Raw genomic sequence first — 19,096 nt, 5'->3', positions numbered from 1 at the left:
ACGGAACAGTATGCACTTTTAAAAACGCATACGGTTTACTTTTTCCCATACTGTTCCATCCGTTTTTTCCCCATACGGTTTTTGATAGAAAACGTATGCGGGAACCGTAGTTGAAAAACGTAGTGTGAACCCAGCCTTAGTCACGTTATACAACGATATGGATGGTCGTGTACTTCAGGACGTGAAGCTAGTGGGAATAAAGTGTAAAGAGAAGGGCCCTACCCATGGCTGTAGAGGAGGAGGGGGGGCCCTACCCATGGCTGTAGAGGAGGAGGGGGGGCCCTACCCATGGCTGTAGAGGAGAGGGGGGGCCCTACCCATGGCTGTAGAGGAGGAGGGGGGGCCCTACCCATGGCTGTAGAGGAGGAGGGGGGGCCCTACCCATGGCTGTAGAGGAGGAGGGGGGGCCCTACCCATGGCTGTAGAGGAGGAGGGGGGGCCCTACCCATGGCTGTAGAGGAGGAGGGGGGGCCCTACCCATGGCTGTAGAGGAGGAGGGGGGGCCCTACCCATGGCTGTAGAGGAGGAGGGGGGGCCCTACCCATGGCTGTAGAGGAGGAGGGGGGCCCTACCCATGGCTGTAGAGGAGGAGGAGGGGGGGCCCTACCCATGGCTGTAGAGGAGGAGGGGGGGGCCCTACCCATGGCTGTAGAGGAGGAGGGGGGCCCTACCCATGGCTGTAGAGGAGGAGGGGGGCCCTACCCATGGCTGTAGAGGAGGAGGGGGGGCCCTACCCATGGCTGTAGAGGAGGAGGGGGGCCCTACCCATGGCTGTAGAGGAGGAGGGGGGGGCCCTACCCATGGCTGTAGAGGAGGAGGGGGGGGGCCCTACCCATGGCTGTAGAGGAGGGAGGGGGGGCCCTACCCCCATGGCTGTAGAGGAGGAGGGGGGGGCCCTACCCATGGCTGTAGAGGAGGGGGGGGCGGCCCTACCCATGGCTGTAGAGGAGGGGGGGGCGGCCCTACCCATGGCTGTAGAGGAGGGGGGGGCGGCCCTACCCATGGCTGTAGAGGAGGGGGGGGCAGCCCTACCCATGGCTGTAGAGGAGGGGGGGGCGGCCCTACCCATGGCTGTAGAGGAGGGGGGGGCGGCCCTACCCATGGCTGTAGAGGAGGGGGGGGGCGGCCCTACCCATGGCTGTAGAGGAGGGGGGGGCGGCCCTACCCATGGCTGTAGATGAGGGGGGGGCGGCCCTACCCATGGCTGTAGAGGAGGGGGGGGCGGCCCTACCCATGGCTGTAGAGGAGGAGGGGGGCCCTACCCATGGCTGTAGAGGAGGAGGGGGGGCCCTACCCATGGCTGTAGAGGAGGAGGGGGGGCCCTACCCATGGCTGTAGAGGAGGAGGGGGGCCCTACCCATGGCTGTAGAGGAGGAGGGGGGGGGCCCTACCCATGGCTGTAGAGGAGGAGGGGGGGGCCCTACCCATGGCTGTAGAGGAGGAGGGGGGGCCCTACCCATGGCTGTAGAGGAGGAGGGGGGTAGGGCCCTACCCATGGCTGTAGAGGAGGAGGGGGGGGGCCCTACCCATGGCTGTAGAGGAGGAGGGGGGGGGCCCTACCCATGGCTGTAGAGGAGGAGGGGGGGCCCTACCCACCTACCCATGGCTGTAGAGGAGGAGGGGGGGGCCCTACCCATGGCTGTAGAAGAGGAGGGGGGGGGCCCTACCCATGGCTGTAGAGGAGGGGGGGGCGGCCCTACCCATGGCTGTAGAGGAGGGGGGGGCGGCCCTACCCATGGCTGTAGAGGAGGGGGGGCGGCCCTACCCATGGCTGTAGAGGAGGGGGGGGGCGGCCCTACCCATGGCTGTAGAGGAGGGGGGGGCGGCCCTACCCATGGCTGTAGAGGAGGGGGGGGCGGCCCTACCCATGGCTGTAGAGGAGGGGGGGGCGGCCCTACCCATGGCTGTAGAGGAGGGGGGGGCGGCCCTACCCATGGCTGTAGAGGAGGAGGGGGGCCCTACCCATGGCTGTAGAGGAGGAGGGGGGGGCCCTACCCACCTACCCATGGCTGTAGAGGAGGAGGGGGGCCCTACCCATGGCTGTAGAGGAGGAGGGGGGCCCTACCCATGGCTGTAGAGGAGGAGGGGGGGGCCCTACCCATGGCTGTAGAGGAGGAGGGGGGGCCCTACCCATGGCTGTAGAGGAGGAGGGGGGCCCTACCCATGGCTGTAGAGGAGGAGGGGGGGGCCCTACCCATGGCTGTAGAGGAGGAGGGAGGGGGGGGGCCCTACCCATGGCTGTAGAGGAGGAGGGAGGGGGGGGCCCTACCCACCTACCCATGGCTGTAGAGGAGGAGGGGGGGGCCCTACCCATGGCTGTAGAAGAGGAGGGGGGGGCCCTACCCATGGCTGTAGAGGAGGGGGGGGCGGCCCTACCCATGGCTGTAGAGGAGGGGGGGGCGGCCCTACCCATGGCTGTAGAGGAGGGGGGGGGCGGCCCTACCCATGGCTGTAGAGGAGGGGGGGGCGGCCCTACCCATGGCTGTAGAGGAGGGGGGGGCGGCCCTACCCATGGCTGTAGAGGAGGGGGGGGCGGCCCTACCCATGGCTGTAGAGGAGGGGGGGGGGGGCCCTACCCACCTACCCACCTACCCATGGCTGTAGAGGAGGAGGGGGGGGCCCTACCCATGGCTGTAGAGGAGGAGGGGGGGCCCTACCCATGGCTGTAGAGGAGGGGGGGGGGGCCCTACCCATGGCTGTAGAGGAGGGGGGGGGCGGCCCTACCCATGGCTGTAGAGGAGGGGGGGGCGGCCCTACCCATGGCTGTAGAGGAGGGGGGGGCGGCCCTACCCATGGCTGTAGAGGAGGGGGGGGCGGCCCTACCCATGGCTGTAGAGGAGGGGGGGGCGGCCCTACCCATGGCTGTAGAGGAGGGGGGGGCGGCCCTACCCATGGCTGTAGAGGAGGGGGGGGCGGCCCTACCCATGGCTCTAGAGGAGGGGGGGGGGGCGGCCCTACCCATGGCTCTAGAGGAGGGGGGGGGCGGCCCTACCCATGGCTGTAGAGGAGGGGGGGCGGCCCTACCCATGGCTGTAGAGGAGGGGGGGGGCGGCCCTACCCATGGCTGTAGAGGAGGGGGGGGGCGGCCCTACCCATGGCTGTAGAGGGGGGGGGGGCGGCCCTACCCATGGCTGTAGAGGGGGGGGGGGGGGCGGCCCTACCCATGGCTGTAGAGGGGGGGGGGGCGGCCCTACCCATGGCTGTAGAGGGGGGGGCGGCCCTACCCATGGCTGTAGAGGAGGGGGGGGCGGCCCTACCCATGGCTGTAGAGGAGGGGGGGGCGGCCCTACCCGCGGCTGTAGAGGAGGGGGGGCCCTACCCGCGGCTGTAGAGGGGGGGGGCCTTACCCGCGGCTGTAGGGGGGGGGGGGCCTAGCCGCGGCTGTAGGGGGGGGGCTAGCCGCGGCTGTAGGGGAGGGGGGGGCTAGCCGTGGCTGGAGGGGAGGGGGGGCTAGCCGCGGCTGTAGGGGAGGGGGGGGGGGCCCTAGCCGCGGCAATGCACTATTTCTCCCGTTACTATCTTCTGTCACAAAATAACGTCCGTTATTAATAACGGCCGATAATAGGTTAAAGCGTCTATTAGAAAAATCCTATAGACTATAATGGGGTTTTCTAATGGCTGTTAAACCCTACGATTGCCTGCTATTTAATAACTGGCGTTATATAATGGGTACTTTTCATAGTGTGAAAGCAGCCTTAGAAAATTGAATTTTTTTTTTTGTATCTTTCCCAGATAGAATTTGTGATTTATTTTTTTAAAATTAAAAGATTACGGTTAGTTTAAAAAAAATAAAAATAAATTGCCATCTAAAAATAGGTCTTGATCGCACCAGGTCTCACTCCGGAGACTGCTGTGATCGCTAGTTATAAGCCAGGGAAGTCTGCTGCAGTGTTCTACTCTTTCTCCAGATGTCAATCAAATCCCACCTTTCCCTATATAACCCTTGGCAGCAAAACTGTCTGATCTGGCAACTGGCCGAGGAGTTGAGCCCAACATTGCATACTTCTCTGTCTTATAACAAGTGATGGCAGCAGGTCTCGAGTGTGACCAGTTGTGATCAAAACTTTTGACATGTCTAAGGGTACGTTCAGACGAGTGGATTTACAGCGTATTTTACGCTGCGGATGCGCCGCTGAAGGACCTCTGTATGCTGCCTTTTGCATGTGCCTGTTCGGAGCAGCAATACGCCGCTATGTGCAGACACACTGAAGAGATGTGCGAGTCGCCGCGCATGCGTGTTGCACTCGCACACATCGCAGCCGCTCCACCTGCTTTACGAGCTAGGCCTAGAGCTGCCGCGATGTGTGAGTATACTGCGCATGCTCACACATGGCAGTGTGTCTGCACGTAGCGGCGGATTGCCGCTTCGAGAAGGCACATGTAAAGGCAGCATACAGAGGTCCTTCAGCGGTGGATCCGCAGCGAAATACGCGCTGTAAATCCGCTCGTCTGAACTTATCCTTAAGCAATATGTCAAGCAATGACCACATACTGATATTCTGTGATAAATGAAAACAAAGAACTGTATATAACACAATTGTAATATTTGTCTTTAGGTTTCTTTCTTAGTGCATCCCCCAGGACCCACTGCTGACCATGGATTTCCAACACAGAGCAGGTGGGAAGACTGGCAGTGGAGGAGTTGCCTCTGCATCCGAGAGCAACCGGGATAGAAGGGAACGTCTCAGGCAGCTGGCACTGGAGACAATTGATATCAACAAGGTGCTGACATGAAATGTGTAAAGTATGCAGGGCAGGAGCTGGATGTTCTGCACAAAGGCATACATTGTTTTATTAGATATAAGACACAGGAGCACTGTGCTGTTTTTGTTATCTGTTTTGACTTTTGAGTTTGCATAAAGAATTGCATTTGATACATTTTGTTCACATTTTATGGAGTGTTGGAAGCAATAAGTACAAGAATTAGACATGTTTAAATTCATTTTCTTTATCCTGCCTCAGTGCTTAGTGTTTTAAAGCATTTTGCATAGATGCTGAGGCACAGTAAATCCTTTTAGCCTTGGATACACTTTTATTTCGTATTTGTAGTTTTTATCTAAATAGGTTCAGAATTCTCTAGAATGTATTTATTAATTTTTTTGCTAGGGTGTTTTAAATCCCCTGCTTTCTATGTAAATGGCATACTGCATAGATATGTATGCAGCTGCTATTAAACTGAATAGAAAAAGTCTTCCAATATTCAGTGGATGCAGCCTTTTGAATACATCAATAGTGGCCGTTGTCTGGGAAAAAAGAGCATAGCCTATCCAGTTTTCTCTCTAGTGCGGTATTTCCCAACCAGGGTGCCTCCAGCTGTTGCAAAACTACAACTCCCAGCATGCCCAGACAGCCTTCGGCTGTCTGGACATGCTGGGAGTTGTAGTTTTGCAACAACTGGAGGAACCCTGGTTGGGAAACAATGCTCTAGTGCAATCCCAACTAATGAAGAACAGGGAAATGTCTCATGTTTAGGTCTTCTGAGGCTAAGAGACTCTCTCATTTATGCAAAGGTGCATCTTTATCTTTTATTACAAAATTTCTTTAACTCAGAGTAAGATAGAATAATAAAAATGGCATTAGTATGAGACGATGCAATGTATAGACTGTTTTCCTGACTGTCACATATCTCATGCTTTGTCTTCTAGGACCCCTATTTTATGAAGAATCACTTGGGCTCATATGAATGCAAGCTGTGTCTTACTCTTCACAATAATGAGGTACTTGATAACTGACAACGTCCTACAGAGGTCTGTCTCTGTATGTTTAATTATATTGTAAGCCTGTTTGCTAGTGTCACAACTTTACATAAAATTTTAATACTTTATTACTAGCATGCTTTGTTAATGTCCCATTATCGGTCTGTATTTCACCGGCTTGCAGAGTTGTTACTCACCAAATAAGGACGGTACAGCCATTAATAAGATCAGAACATGCATAATAATTTACTAAAAACACTGGGGGAGATTTTTTTTCAAAACCTGTCCAGAGAAGTTGCTGAGTTGCACAAAGCAACCAATCAGATAACTTCTTTCAATTTTCAGAAATGAAAGAAGCAATCTGATTGGTTTGTTGCTTTGGGCAACTTAACAACTTTTCCTCTAGACAGGTTTTGATAAATCTCCTCCACTGTTTCCCAAAAAACTTCCAATTGTGTATGCTCGTAGTCAATCACTGTTGCTTTGTGGATTAGTAGAACATGGGAACGCACTCGGGACAGCCAAAACACAGTTCAGAAACGATGTATTCAAACTCCTCCTCTAAGAGTTTCCATCCTTCCCAGTGGCAGAAGCAGTGCGGTTAAGTGCATCCTAAGACACATTATGAATAGTTCTAATTTATTTATGTCTTTAACTTCTCCTTAGGGCAGTTACCTGGCGCATACACAAGGAAAAAAGCATCAGACCAATTTGTAAGTTCTTGTTTTCTGAGAGATAAATGTGAGTCTGGGGAGTCTGGATATTATGAGGATTATTGGACTTCCTTCTATTTAGGGCTCGGCGTGCTGCAAAAGAAGCTAAAGAAGCCCCTGCACAACCAGCCCCTGAAAAGGTTAAGGTTGAAGTAAAAAAGTTTGTGAAGATTGGACGCCCTGGTTATAAAGGTAAAAAATAATTTTTTTGAGATTGTAAAGCTGTCTGACCATCCATATTTGTGTGCGCTCATTCATCATTTTTTGCATATTTGCCTACAGTGACAAAGCAAAGAGATTCTGAATGTGGCCAACAGTCTCTGCTATTTCAGGTAACATTTCTTACAGTAGTGAGTTTCCTGCAGTAAACACCTTTTTTTTTTTTTATCATACTAAAAAAATCCTAGCCCTTTTGGTTTATGACCTGTCAGAGATCAGTGGGATTTTTTTAAATAGAAATTGAAGGAATATCCCCAGAAACCAGCTTGAAAAAAAACCTTTAGGCTAAGTTTGCACTTTTGCTCTAAGTGCCAAAAACGCAGCGGTCATATGTTAGCTGCAAGTCAATAGGGAACTGCAAAATGCCATATTCACTTGGCGTTTTTCAGTTTGGCGTTTTTTTTATTTTATTTTTTATCCTTTTGCCGTTTTACAGCTATTTTGGGCTCTCTGGCAGTTTTTCAAAAACTACCTCTTGTTGAGACTTTGGTGTTTTTTAGAAAAATATTGGCGTTTTTCTCCAATAGAAGTCTATGGGAGTGAAAAAAATGCCATGGGCGTTTTAACTTTCACGTTTTTGCAGGATGTTTTTATTCCTTATTGGAGTTTAGCGGTCCAAAAAAGGATTGGAGATGGCTTTAATTTTTTTTTTTTTTCTTGTTGGTTACCATAAAAAAAAGATACAGTAGGGATGGAAAAAAATTGTAGTTAAGCGAAATGTCATATATACAGTGATGCCCCCGACATTCGATAATTTCAACATGCGATGGCCTCTCAGAGGCCATCACATGTTGAATGCAGCATCAACATACAATGCTTTTGTATGTCGGGGCCATCGCATAAACGGCTATCCGGCAGCGCTGACTGCTTCAGCTGCCGCCGGATAGCCATTTACGGTGCTCCGGTGATGGTCTCCTACCTGTCCTTGGGGCTCCGGAGCGTCCTCTTCACGATCCCCTCCATCGCCGGCGCTCCCCATCGTCGTCATCACATCGCCGCTCACGCCGTCCTGTCATGCAGTAGGTGCGGCGTGCGTAGTGACGTGATGACGGCGACGTGAGAGCAATGTACCCAGGCAGCAGAGAAATTCTGGAGCAGCGGGGACACCACGGGGATGCGGCGACAGCGATGGAGCGCAACATCCAGGGCAGTGGTGACCAGCGGGGACAGGTGAGTACAACTTTTTTTTTTTTTTTATCAACTGGTGCCAGAAAGTTAAACAGATTTGTAAATCACTTCTATTAAAAAAATCTTAATCCTTCCAGTACTTTTTTGGGGCTATATACTAAAGAGAAATCCAAAAAAGAAATGTATTTCCTTTGATGTCATGACCACAGTGCTCTCTGCTGACCTCTGCTGTCCATTTTAGGAACTGTCTAGAGCAGCATATGTTTGCTATTGGGATTTTCTCCTGCTCTGGACAGTTCCTAAAATGGACAGCAGAGGTCAGCAGAGGGCACTGTGGTCATGACATCAGAGGAAATGCATTTCTTTTTTGGATTTCTCTTTAGTATGCAGCCCCTAAAAAGTACTGGAAGGATTAAGATTTTTTTAATAGAAGTGATTTATAAATCTGTTTAACTTTCTGGCATCAGTTGATAAAAAAAAAAAAAAAAAAAAAAATGCTTTCCTTGGGAGTACCCCTTTAAGAATGCAGGGCGTACCTGTACACCCTGCGCCCCGTCCCGGTGTTTAAAACGGGGTTACGCCGTGACCCCGCATCACACCAGGTCGGTCCCGGCCTAATAGCGCTGGACCCTGGGCTAATAGCTCGTGGCACAGATCGTTGTGCCACGTGCTATTAACCCTCAGACTTGGCGATCACCGCGTGGAAATGAAAGTAAAAGCTTCCTGGTAGCTCAGTCGGGCTGATCGGGACTATCGCGATAAAATCACGATGTCCCGATCAGCTAGGACGCAAATGGAGGCCCCCTTACCTTGCTCCTGCAAAGCCTGAGCTACAGGCTTGAGCACTGAACCCCCTATTACGCTGATCCATACAAAGCTATGGCTTTGCAGGGATTAGGGTAAAAGATCAGTGTGTGCAGTGTTATAGCCCCCTATAGGAGCTATAACACTGCAAAAAAAAAAAAAAAGTGGGGGAAAAAAAAAAAGTTGATAAATGTCATTTAACCCCTTCCCTAATAAAGGTTTGAATCACCCCCTTTTCCCATTAAAAAAACTGTGTAAATAAACATGTGGTATCACTGCGTGCGTAAATGTCCGAACTATAAAAATTTATCGTTAATTAAACCGCACAGTCAATGGAGTGCGCGAAAAAATTCCAAAGTCCAAAATAGCGTATTTTTGGTCACTTTTAATATAAAAAATGAATAAAAAGCAATTTCAAAAAGTCCTATCAATGCAAAAATGGTACCGCTAAAAGCTTCAGTACACGGCGCAATAAATGAGCCCTCATACCGGCCCGTATGCGGAAAAATTTAGTTATTGGGGTCAGAAGATGACAATTTTAAACGTATAAATTTTCCTGCAAGTACGACAAAATCAAACCTATATAAGTAGGGCATAATTTTAACCGTATGGACCTACAGAATAAAGATAAGGTGTCATTTTTACCGAAAAATGTACTGCGTTGAAACGGAAGCCCCCAAAAGTTACAAAATTACATTTTTCTTCAATTTTGTCACACAATGATTTTTTTTTGCGTTTCGCCGTGCATTTTTTGGTAAAATGACTAATGTCACTGCAAAGTAGAATTGGTGGCGCGAAAAATAAGCCATCATATGGAATTTTATGTGCAAAATTGAAAGCGTTATGATTTTTAGAAGGTGATGAGGAAAAAATAAGAATGCAAAAATGGAAAAACGCTTAAGGGGTTAAACTTCTCTTTATTTTATTCATTATTTGGGTACTACTACTCCCAGCATGGAACAGACTGTTCCATGCTGGGAGCTGTAGTACCTGTACTTATAGACAGATTGCCCCCGGTGTCACTCCTGCCACCCGTTGCAATCCTCTTGTATAATCTACAGAAGCGGGCGGCACGGCCACACTTCTCTGTTCCTCTGCCCAGCACTGTACTCTGATGTGAAGTTCTCTTTGCATAACAGATTCATATTTGCCGCTCAGAGCAGTGATTAGCCGGATGGTTCCGGCCAATCGCAGCTCTCAGTGGCATATATGAATCTGTGATGTGAAGAGAACTTCACATCAGAGTACAGTGCCGGGCAGGGGAGGAGAAAAGCGATCTGTCTATTAATAACGGTGCTGCAGCTCCAGTAGTACCTGCAGTAAGGGACAGATCGCAGCGGGTGTTACTCCTGACACGCGTTGCGATTGTCCTTTTTATCTTTCTGAGATGTGCATCGGCTCTCCTCTGCGCTCCGTATCTCCGCACTATACGGCTAACCAGTGATGTGAATAGAAATTTACATCACTGATTCATATTTGCTGCACAGAGGCACCATCCGGCCAGTCACCACTCTGAGCAGCAAATATGAATCAGTGATGTGAATTTCTATTCACATGACTGGCCGGCCCGGAGTACATAGCACAGATGCGGAGAGCTGTAGAAAGCCGCTCCGCATCTCAGCAATATAAGAAAATCGCAACGGGTGTCAGGAGTAATACCCGATGAGTTCTGCCTTGTTAGTACAGGTACTACAGCTCGTAGCATGGAACAGACTGGGAGTAGAAGTAGTACCTAAATAATGTATAAAATAAAGTTTAAAAAAGTAAAAATCACCCACACTTTTTATAAAACACATAATTAAAATACATTACTAATAAAGTTTCACAAAATATTATTACAATTAAATGGCCCCTTACATTTTTAATATTGTCTGCTATATTTTTTTTTGTCCCTGCCTGCTTAAATAAATTGGTCCCTGTTTTAAAAATTAATAAAAATGTAGTACTTAAACTGCAATTGTTTCCATCCCTACTGCATCCCTTGTGGTACCCAACAAAGAGGCCAAAGATGAAATTTCCACACACAGGCAAAAATGCAAAAAAAAAAGTCAATATGCTGGAAAATGCCTTTTTTTATTTATTTTTTTTTTATATTTTTTTTTTTTTTTGTACTGGCCCCCAAGAAAACGCAAGAAAAAATGCTAATTTTAAATTTAGCTTCAGTGCTATATTTTTACAGTTTTAAATACACTCCTCAAAAAACTAAAGGGAATACTAAGATAACACATCCTAGGTCTGGATATGGAGTCACACATCAAATCAAAATGGAAAATTACACTACAGGCTTTGATGTAATGTCCTTTAAAACAAGTCAAAATGAGTCTCAGTAGTGTGTGTGTGGCCTCCACGTGCCCGTATGACCTCCCTACAATGTCTTGGCATGCTCCTGATGAGGTGGCAGATGGTCTCCTGAGGGATGTCCTCCCAGACCTGGACTAAAGCATCCGCCAACTCCTGGGCAGTCTGTTGTGTTGGTGGATGGAGCGATACATGATGTCCCAGATGTGCTCAATCGGATTCAGGTCTGGGGAACGGGCGGGCCAGTCCATAGCATCAATGCCTTCCTCATGCAGGAACTGCTGACACACTCCAGCCACATGAGGTCTAGCATTGTCTTGCATTAGGAGGAACCCAGGGCCAAACGCACCATCACATGATCTCGCAAGCATCCGAGGATCTCATCTCTGTACCTAATGGCAGTCGGGCTACCTTCGGCAAGCACATGGAGGGCTGTGCAGCCCCCCACAGAAATGAAACCTCACACCATTACTGACCTAGCGACAAACTGGTCATGGTGGAGGATGTTGCAGACAGCAGAACATTCTCCATGGCATCTCCATACTTTGTCACATGTGCTCAGTGTGAACCTGCTTTCATCTGTGAAGAGCACAGGGCGCCAGTGGTGAATTTGCCAATCTTGGTGTTCTCTGGCAAATGCCAAACGTACAACCCCCACCTGTGGACGTCGGGCCCTCATGGAGTCTGTTTCTGACCGTTTGAGTGGACGAAGGCACATTTGTTGCCTGCTGGAGGTCATTTTGCAGGGCTCTGGCAGTGCTCCTCCTTGCACAAAGGCAGAGGTAGTGGTTCTGCTGCTGGGTTGTTGCCCTCCTATGGACTCCTCCACGTCTCCTGATGTAGCGGCCTGTCTCCTGTTAGCGCCTCTATGCCCTTGACACTACGCTGACAGACACAGCAAACCTTATTGCCACAGCTCACATTGATGTGCCATTCTGGATGAGCTTCACTACCTGAGCCACTTGTGTGGGTTGTAGACTCCGTCTCATACTACCACTAGAGTGAAAGCACCGACAGCATTCAAAAATGACAAAAAACATCAGCCATGAAGCATAGGACCTGAGAAGTGGTCTGTGGTCACCACCAGAAGAGCTACTCCTTTATTGTGGTTGTCTTGCTAATTGCCTATAATTTCCACCTGTTGTCTGTTCCATTTGCACAACAGCATGTGAAATGGATTGTCAATCAGTGTTGCTTCCTGAGTGAACAGTGTGATTTCACAGAAGTGTGATTACATTGTGTTAAGTGTTCCCTTTTATTTTTTTGAGCAGTGTAGAACTTTTATAAGCTTATTGGGGGAGATTTATCAAAACCTGTCCAGAGGAAAAGTTGCTGATTTGGCCATAGCAACCAATCAGATCGCTGCTTTCATTTTTCAGAGGTCTTTTCAAAAATGAATGAAGCGATCTGATTGGTTGCTATGGGCAACTCGGCAACTTTTCCTCCGGACAGGTCTTGATAAATTTCCCCCATTGTACATAACAGTATTTTTACAGTGTCCTGCCGTTGGTCTTCTACCTTTTTACAAATCTCCTTTTAATCTGCAGAGCATATTTGTGTTCATATGAACACTTACATTATGCCTACTGACAAAGTCTTATTGTTCCTTCTGCAAAGTGAGCTGGGCCTATACTAATTGTATACAGTCCTGCTTCTGCTATCGCTGCCTGCTGTGCATGAGCTGAAAAAACATGTTCACAAGAGGGGTAGCTGGCAACATGCAGGCAATATATAGAACAGTGCTTCATGGTTGTATTAAAGGGCAATCTGCATACATATACACTTTTACTACAAACTGGGCGCATGGATGCTGATAACTAAAACGCAGTAATATTTTTAATTACATCAACTTGATAAAATCATTACATTGCATTACCTATATATTTAAATAAGATGAGTTATATGGGAAATCCCTTCAAAAGCTGCTAGAGTTTACTTTGTATTGATAAGGGCTTAATGTGTTTTATTTATTTTAATTTTTGCTTTTTTCCGCATTTGAACTTGCAGATTGATTATCCAGAGATAGCAGAAAGCATCATGCCTAGACATAGATTCATGTCTGCCTATGAGCAGAGAATTGAACCCCCTGACAGACGTTGGCAGTACCTTTTAATGGCAGCAGAGCCCTACGAAACCATTGCATTTAAGGTTTGTAGTGTGTGTGTTAACCAAAGTAACATACAAATTATATGCTGTTCCTACATAAAGAGGTATTCCCCTCTTAAACATTTATGGCATATCTACAAGATATATCTACAATATATGCAGAAAATGTATCATGCATGCAGGTCTCATTCCATCTATCTACATTGTCGTTCCCCCCCCCCCCCCCATCATTCTGCACTTAGTACTCCATAATGACAAAATAAACTAAATAATATTAGAAATGTTAGAAAAAATATATGGATTGAAAATGTATTGAAAAACTGAAATATTACATTGACAAAAGTATTCAGACCCTTTTTCTCAGTACTTAAAGCATCTTTGGCAGCTATTACAGCCTCCACTCTCCTTGGGTATTCCATAATGTTAGTACACCTTGAAGTGGGGATTTTCTGCCTTTCTTCTCTGCAAATCCCCTCAAGTTTTGCTAGCCCTTTTCAGCTCTAGTTTGAGGGTCCCCCTGTCCTGTGTGGCCTAATTGGATCAGCAGGAGGTCACCAAGATTCCAAAAAACTGTTGAGCATAAGTGAATGGGAGTTGACGAAATGGCAAGTTATGGAAGAAACAGTGTAATTTGTGGTGCTGGTGCAACTCCAATACCAAGGCAAAACAAGTGATGTACTTTCTGGCAAGCAAATAAAAAATAAAAAGTACCTCTTATGAGCCTTAGCCTCTCTTTTTCCCATGCACCAACTTGGTAGTAAAATATTTCCCCCTTTTACCATGGATAGAGAAACCCCTACCCTACTAGTCTAGAAAGGCTGCGCTTGCATCCTGCATCTGGAAGCTGATAAAAGGTGGCTAAGCACAGTGCAGGGCTTTCTCCCTACTTACAGCCTGAATTAAATGCTACTTGGATGGTGCAGCCTTCTGGTGGAATCTACTGTTTGGAATTTCTGTACTAAGATTTCTTTACTAAGATTGTTGGGATTCTCAGTGCCTTTTTTATGGATTCCCTTTTCTTTTTTTTTTTCCAACAATTTCCTGTCCTAGGTTTGGACCTGGATACTGGCATCCCTTCTCTAACCTTACTTCCCAGGGTCATCAGGCAGCCCAGGGAAGAAAAAGCAAGGGTTATCCTAGTTGCTTCTTTCTGGCATTGAAGTTCCTGGTTTTCTTGGCCCAGGGTTCTTTCAGTAGGGGAGCCCAGTGGGTTCTACTGAAAGATCAGGATCTACACATTCAGGGCCCAGTAGTCCACCCTTAAGTCAGAAACCTGCATTTAACAGCTTGGCTCTTGAAAGGTTAGTCCTTCAGGAAAGCAGTCACTTCAGCAATGTACTGGACAGCAAGGATTTGCACAGACCTTTTAGTGGGCAGGGGCTCAAGTGGAAAAAAAGGCACTTTTCCAGTAGAGTAGCAATAAATGTGGGAACCTCCCCATGAGACCTACTGAGGGGGCTCCTACATACACTGTCACCCTCCCCACATATTGTCCCCCTCCATGTTGTTACTCCCCTAAACACACTGTCAACCCCCTTCACACAGCCACACTTGCTTTAAAGAGGTAATCTGGCAGGTGTGTGTGTTTTTTTTTATTTATTTTTATTTTTTTATATTGTGAACGATGCCCATTCCGCAGTATCGGCGTTCCCACGGTGCCTCTAGTGTCCTGCTTCAGTGCCTGGTGTGATCTTCTTCCTGAGTGGAATTATGACACATTGGGCCCTGTCATCTGTGCCCAATGTATCACACCATTCAGCCAATCACGGGTCAAAGCGGGACATTGCTGCAGCCAGCAATTTGCTGAGTTGCAGCGTGACATATTGGGCCCGAGAAGCAGGAAGAGGAGCACACTGGGGACCGGAGCAGGATACTGAAAGCAACATAGGAACGCTGAAGGTGAGTAGAGGTGTGTGTGTGTGTGTATATATATATATTCATTCTCAAAAGGTAGCATGTATAGCAAAAATGGTACTAATAAAAAGTCCAGCTCATCTCGCAAAACGTAAGTCCTCACACAATGCAATCTTCTTAACACCAGCCAAAGGTAAGGCTGCATTGCAATAGTAATAAATATAATATATACATGCCCCCCCATTTCATAGGACGTATCTATCCTTAAAGGAGAACTCCGGCAAAAAAAAAAACTACTTTTCTCTATCGGCTCCATTGGGCGACACAGACCATGGGTATCTGCTGCTGTCACTAGGAGGCTGGACAATATGGTAACAAGAAAAGTCGGCCCCTCCCAGCAGGGTATACCCACCTACAGGCACCTGAGTTTTAGCTTAGTGTCTGTAGGAGGCAGATGCTGGTCTGGGGTTTTATTTTTGAGATTAGGGACTTTTAGTTAGGTTTTTCTCTCCCTTTTCTTTTTTTCAGGTGGGGACTCAGGAACATAGCCTTCACTGTTTCCCCATTTGCAAAGAAGGGTCACAGACATCGTGGATGTACTGTCAACCCCTTCTTGCAAACGGTCAGCACCTGGGGTTGTACCTCATGGGTCCAGGTCCCCATACCTTCCCTGCTCGTCTCGCTGTTACAGCCCAGCATGATGCAGGTGACTAAAAGCTGACTGAAGACTTCATTAGGTAAGTTCATCTGACTAAGGTGAGTATTTTCTCCCCTTTTCTTTCAGGTTTCAGGGACCCACTCCTCTTTTTATTGTTGCTGGGACAACCCCTGCCCTACCTTTTTGGATGTGGGGAGGGTTTTCTATGGTCAGTAGTGTAGGACTGTGCATTTCCCCCCCGCCTCACTCTTTTAACTTCGGCGTCTGTCTTTGTGCAGGCGCCGGCACCTCTGGACCACTGAATTTTCTTTCATTCTTTGGCAGCCGTGCGCTGCCGACTGCTTCTTCCCTGTGCTCCCAGGCAAGCCCTGGCACCTCTCTTCTGCTGCATCGCCTAGCTCGATGCGACCGGAGCGAAGACTTTACATTCATTCTGTCGGTGGCCACGCGCTGCCGACGGCTCTGTTCCCCACACACTGCTTATCAGGCGTTCGAAGGCGCCATTATGGCGTGGGCAGTTTTCTTCATATGGCCGCGGGCTCTTTCCGGGGCTTAGCCCTGCCCACTCGTGGCCGGCAGGTATCATGTCCTATGAAGTGCAGGTGTGCGAATCAGGCCGGTTTCTCTGCTAATTAGCGCTTTGTGCGCACAGCAGTGATTCTTTGGGCCAATGAGAGGCATCCTAGCCTAGTCCGGCCGCACTCTTCCCATTGGTCATTCACTCCTCCTATCTCTCTTCTCAGCTGCAGACTGGAGTTCCTCTCACAGCTGCTGCTTTTGGCTGGGGACACAGACTTTGGGTGAGACTTTCATTTTACTTTCTTTTGCTATGTCCGAACCCAAAACTGTCCCTCCCTCTAGACAGCTAACTGGGGCCCTGGTCACCTATTATACCTGCAAGGGCTGCAATTCTAAAATGCCTGGTTCTGCTGAACCCACTTGTTCTGACTGCACCACTGCGCCACCCGACCATCCTGGTATTTCTACTCAGGATCCCCCTCCAGACCCTGTGGGCTTTGCTATCCCTCCGGCATGGGTGTCTTCCCTCTCCCAGTCTATTTCCGACTTGGCTCAGGTCTCCCGTTCCGTGGAGACTGCCTTGGAGAGGTCCTCCTTATGCCGACCCTGTAGAGAGACCCACTATCCCTTTCCTTATTCAAAGCGCTCTCACAAGCGTCCTAGGGGTATATCCTATGACTCATATACAGAGTCCGCTAGTAGACAGACGTTTCTCTGGTCGCTGTTCTGGATCTCCAGATCTGCATACCAGGTTATTTTCGCCCTCATCCAAGGCTGCCTCCACCCGCTCCCACTCTTGGGGAACAGGAAGATGAGGCTTCTGGTTCTGCCTCTGACTCAGAGGACCGAACAGATACGGCTGGCATGGTGGACACCTTGGTCTCGGCCATTAGGGACACCTTTCACCTAGAACTTTGGACATAGCCCCAGAAGTTTCCTTTCACCGTTCCCGACCTGCACCCAAGGTTTTCAGCTCTTGTGCTGAATTTGAAGCCTTGCTGGAGTCTACCTGGAAACATCCTGACAAGCGTTTTCAAGAAACTAAGAAGGTTCAAGCACATTTTCCTTTTGCCAAGGACCTTATTGCTCGGTGGACCTCTCCATCCACCGGTCTCCCGCCTGTCGAAAGCAACTACTCTGCCCTTGGCAGACGCAGCTTCCTTCAAAGACCCGGTGGACAAGAGGGTAGAGACTCTGGCCAAATTTGCTTTTGAAGCAGAGGGCTCTTCCTTGCTTCCTGCTTTTGCTTCTGCCTGGGTGTCAAAAGCCCTTTTCAGTCTGGGCTTCTCAACTCTGCCAGGGTATTCTTTCCAGATCCCCTGCAGAGGAACTGAGGAGCTGATTTAGCACTGCAATTCTCCAGTGCTGGAGACTCTCTGTGCTCCGCTTCCATGCAGTTGGCCCGATGTGCGGCTTTTGCCACAGGCAATCTGGTGGCTCTTTGTTGTTCTATGTGGCTCAAGGCCAGGGGCGCTGATGCCGCTTTTAAGAAATCTCTTACGGAGCTTCCTTTTACAGGTTCTTGACTGTTTGGTAAGCGCCTTGATGAGATTATCGCAGATGCGATGGGTGGTAAAAGTTCCTTGTTACCTCAAAATAAGTCTTGCAGTGCTACTTCCCGTCAAGTCTACCTCCTTTCGATCCTTTGACGTTTGGTTCCAGTAGAGCGTCCAGACAGGCGCCCTTGCAGGACAAGAAGACTCCCCTGTTTCCAGGCCCGTCCCTCCTGGAAATCGGATAACCGTTCCAGCCATTTCGCAGCCAAGGCAGGCACCCGCAAGCCAACCTCTGCCTGAAGGGACTCCCCCACCCTTGGATTTTTTACGGTGGGAGGTCGTCTGTTACTCTTCTGGGACGTTTGGTCTGCACACGTGCAGGACTCCTGGGTCAGGGATGTTGTATCTAACGGATACCGGATCGAGTTTTCTTGCTTTCCAAGGGATTGCTTTTTTCATTCCCGGTCTCTGGCAAGGGCCTTTCGGGGGCACTCAACTCCCTTCTCGTTCAGGGAGTGATTGTCCCAGTTCCTCCCAAGGAGCGTTTTTTTGGGCTTTTATTCCAACCTCTTTGTGGTTCCCAAGAAAGGGGGTTCTGTTTGCCCGATCTTGGATCTGAAGTGCCTCAACAAACATCTACTCCTCCGCCATTTCCGCATGTATTATCTCCGTTCGGTAGTGGCGTCTATGAATCAAGGAGAGTTTTCTTTCCTCAGTGGACATCCGGGATGCCTACCTCCACATTCCAATTTTTTTCAGAACATCAGCGGTATCTCCACTTTGCAGTTCCAGAATGCCATTTTCAGTTTGTGGCCTTTCCCTTCGGACTGGCCACTGCTCCGAGGGTCTTCACCAAGGTCCTGGCGCCTGTGATTGCCCTCCTGCGGACAAGGGGTGTCTCGGTGATTCCCTACAGGGATGACTTCCTGATCAAGGCTCCAACCAGGGCCCAGAATATGGAGAGTCTCCGTCTCACCCTTCAGACCTTGTCTCATTTTGTCTGGATGGTTAATCAAGACAAGTCCAACCTAACTCCCACGCAGTCTCTAAATTTCCTGGGACTCTAGTTCGACACGGCGTCCGCCCGGATTTGGCTCCCACCGGACAAACGACTCACACTTTTTTCTTTTTTTGTCCGTTGTTCGGATTCTCCAGAACCCTGTTCCAGTTACCCTTTGCTTCTGCATGGAGGTCCTGGGTCGGATGGTGGCGGCCATGAAGGCCGTTCCATTTGCCCAGTTTCATTACCGACCTCTTGAACTTGCGCTTCTGTCCCAGTAGGACAGATCTCCATTGTCCCTCAATCGCAGGATCATTCTTCCTCAGAGGTCTCGCCAGTCCATTCTGTGGTGGTTTCATTCCCCCCTTTCACAGGGGTGCTCCTTTCTGCCTCTCCGCTGGCAAGTCGTCATGACTGATGCCAGTCTCTCGTGTTGGGGAGGTGTTTTCAGGGACCGGACAGTCCAGGGCCTTTGGTCCCCCCCCCCCCCCCAAGAAGCCCTTCTCCCCATCAACATATTGCAACGATCTTTACCTGTGCCATTGGGAGATCCTTCTTCGGGACCATCCTGTTCGTGTCCAGTCGGATAACTCCTCAGCTGTGGC

General features: G+C 49.2%; 1 protein-coding gene across 1 annotated transcript in view; it reads left to right on the top strand.

The window, feature by feature from the left end:
• Nucleotides 1-19,096, top strand: part of SF3A2 (splicing factor 3a subunit 2) — a 32,758-nt gene that overhangs the window by 780 nt on the left and 12,882 nt on the right. Inside the window, exons 2-7 of the mRNA XM_056574195.1 lie at nt 4,557-4,722; nt 5,646-5,717; nt 6,363-6,409; nt 6,492-6,601; nt 6,692-6,741; nt 12,866-13,006. Of these exons, the coding sequence (XP_056430170.1) occupies nt 4,597-4,722; nt 5,646-5,717; nt 6,363-6,409; nt 6,492-6,601; nt 6,692-6,741; nt 12,866-13,006 (546 nt within the window). The 5' untranslated portion in view covers nt 4,557-4,596. The remainder of the gene's footprint in view (nt 1-4,556; nt 4,723-5,645; nt 5,718-6,362; nt 6,410-6,491; nt 6,602-6,691; nt 6,742-12,865; nt 13,007-19,096) is intronic.

The sequence above is a fragment of the Hyla sarda genome, chromosome 1 (assembly GCF_029499605.1).
Source record: "Hyla sarda isolate aHylSar1 chromosome 1, aHylSar1.hap1, whole genome shotgun sequence".
Lineage (NCBI taxonomy): Eukaryota > Metazoa > Chordata > Amphibia > Anura > Hylidae > Hyla > Hyla sarda.
The sequence above is the reverse complement of the archived record's forward strand: the minus strand, read 5'-3'. Positions and strand labels throughout refer to the sequence as shown.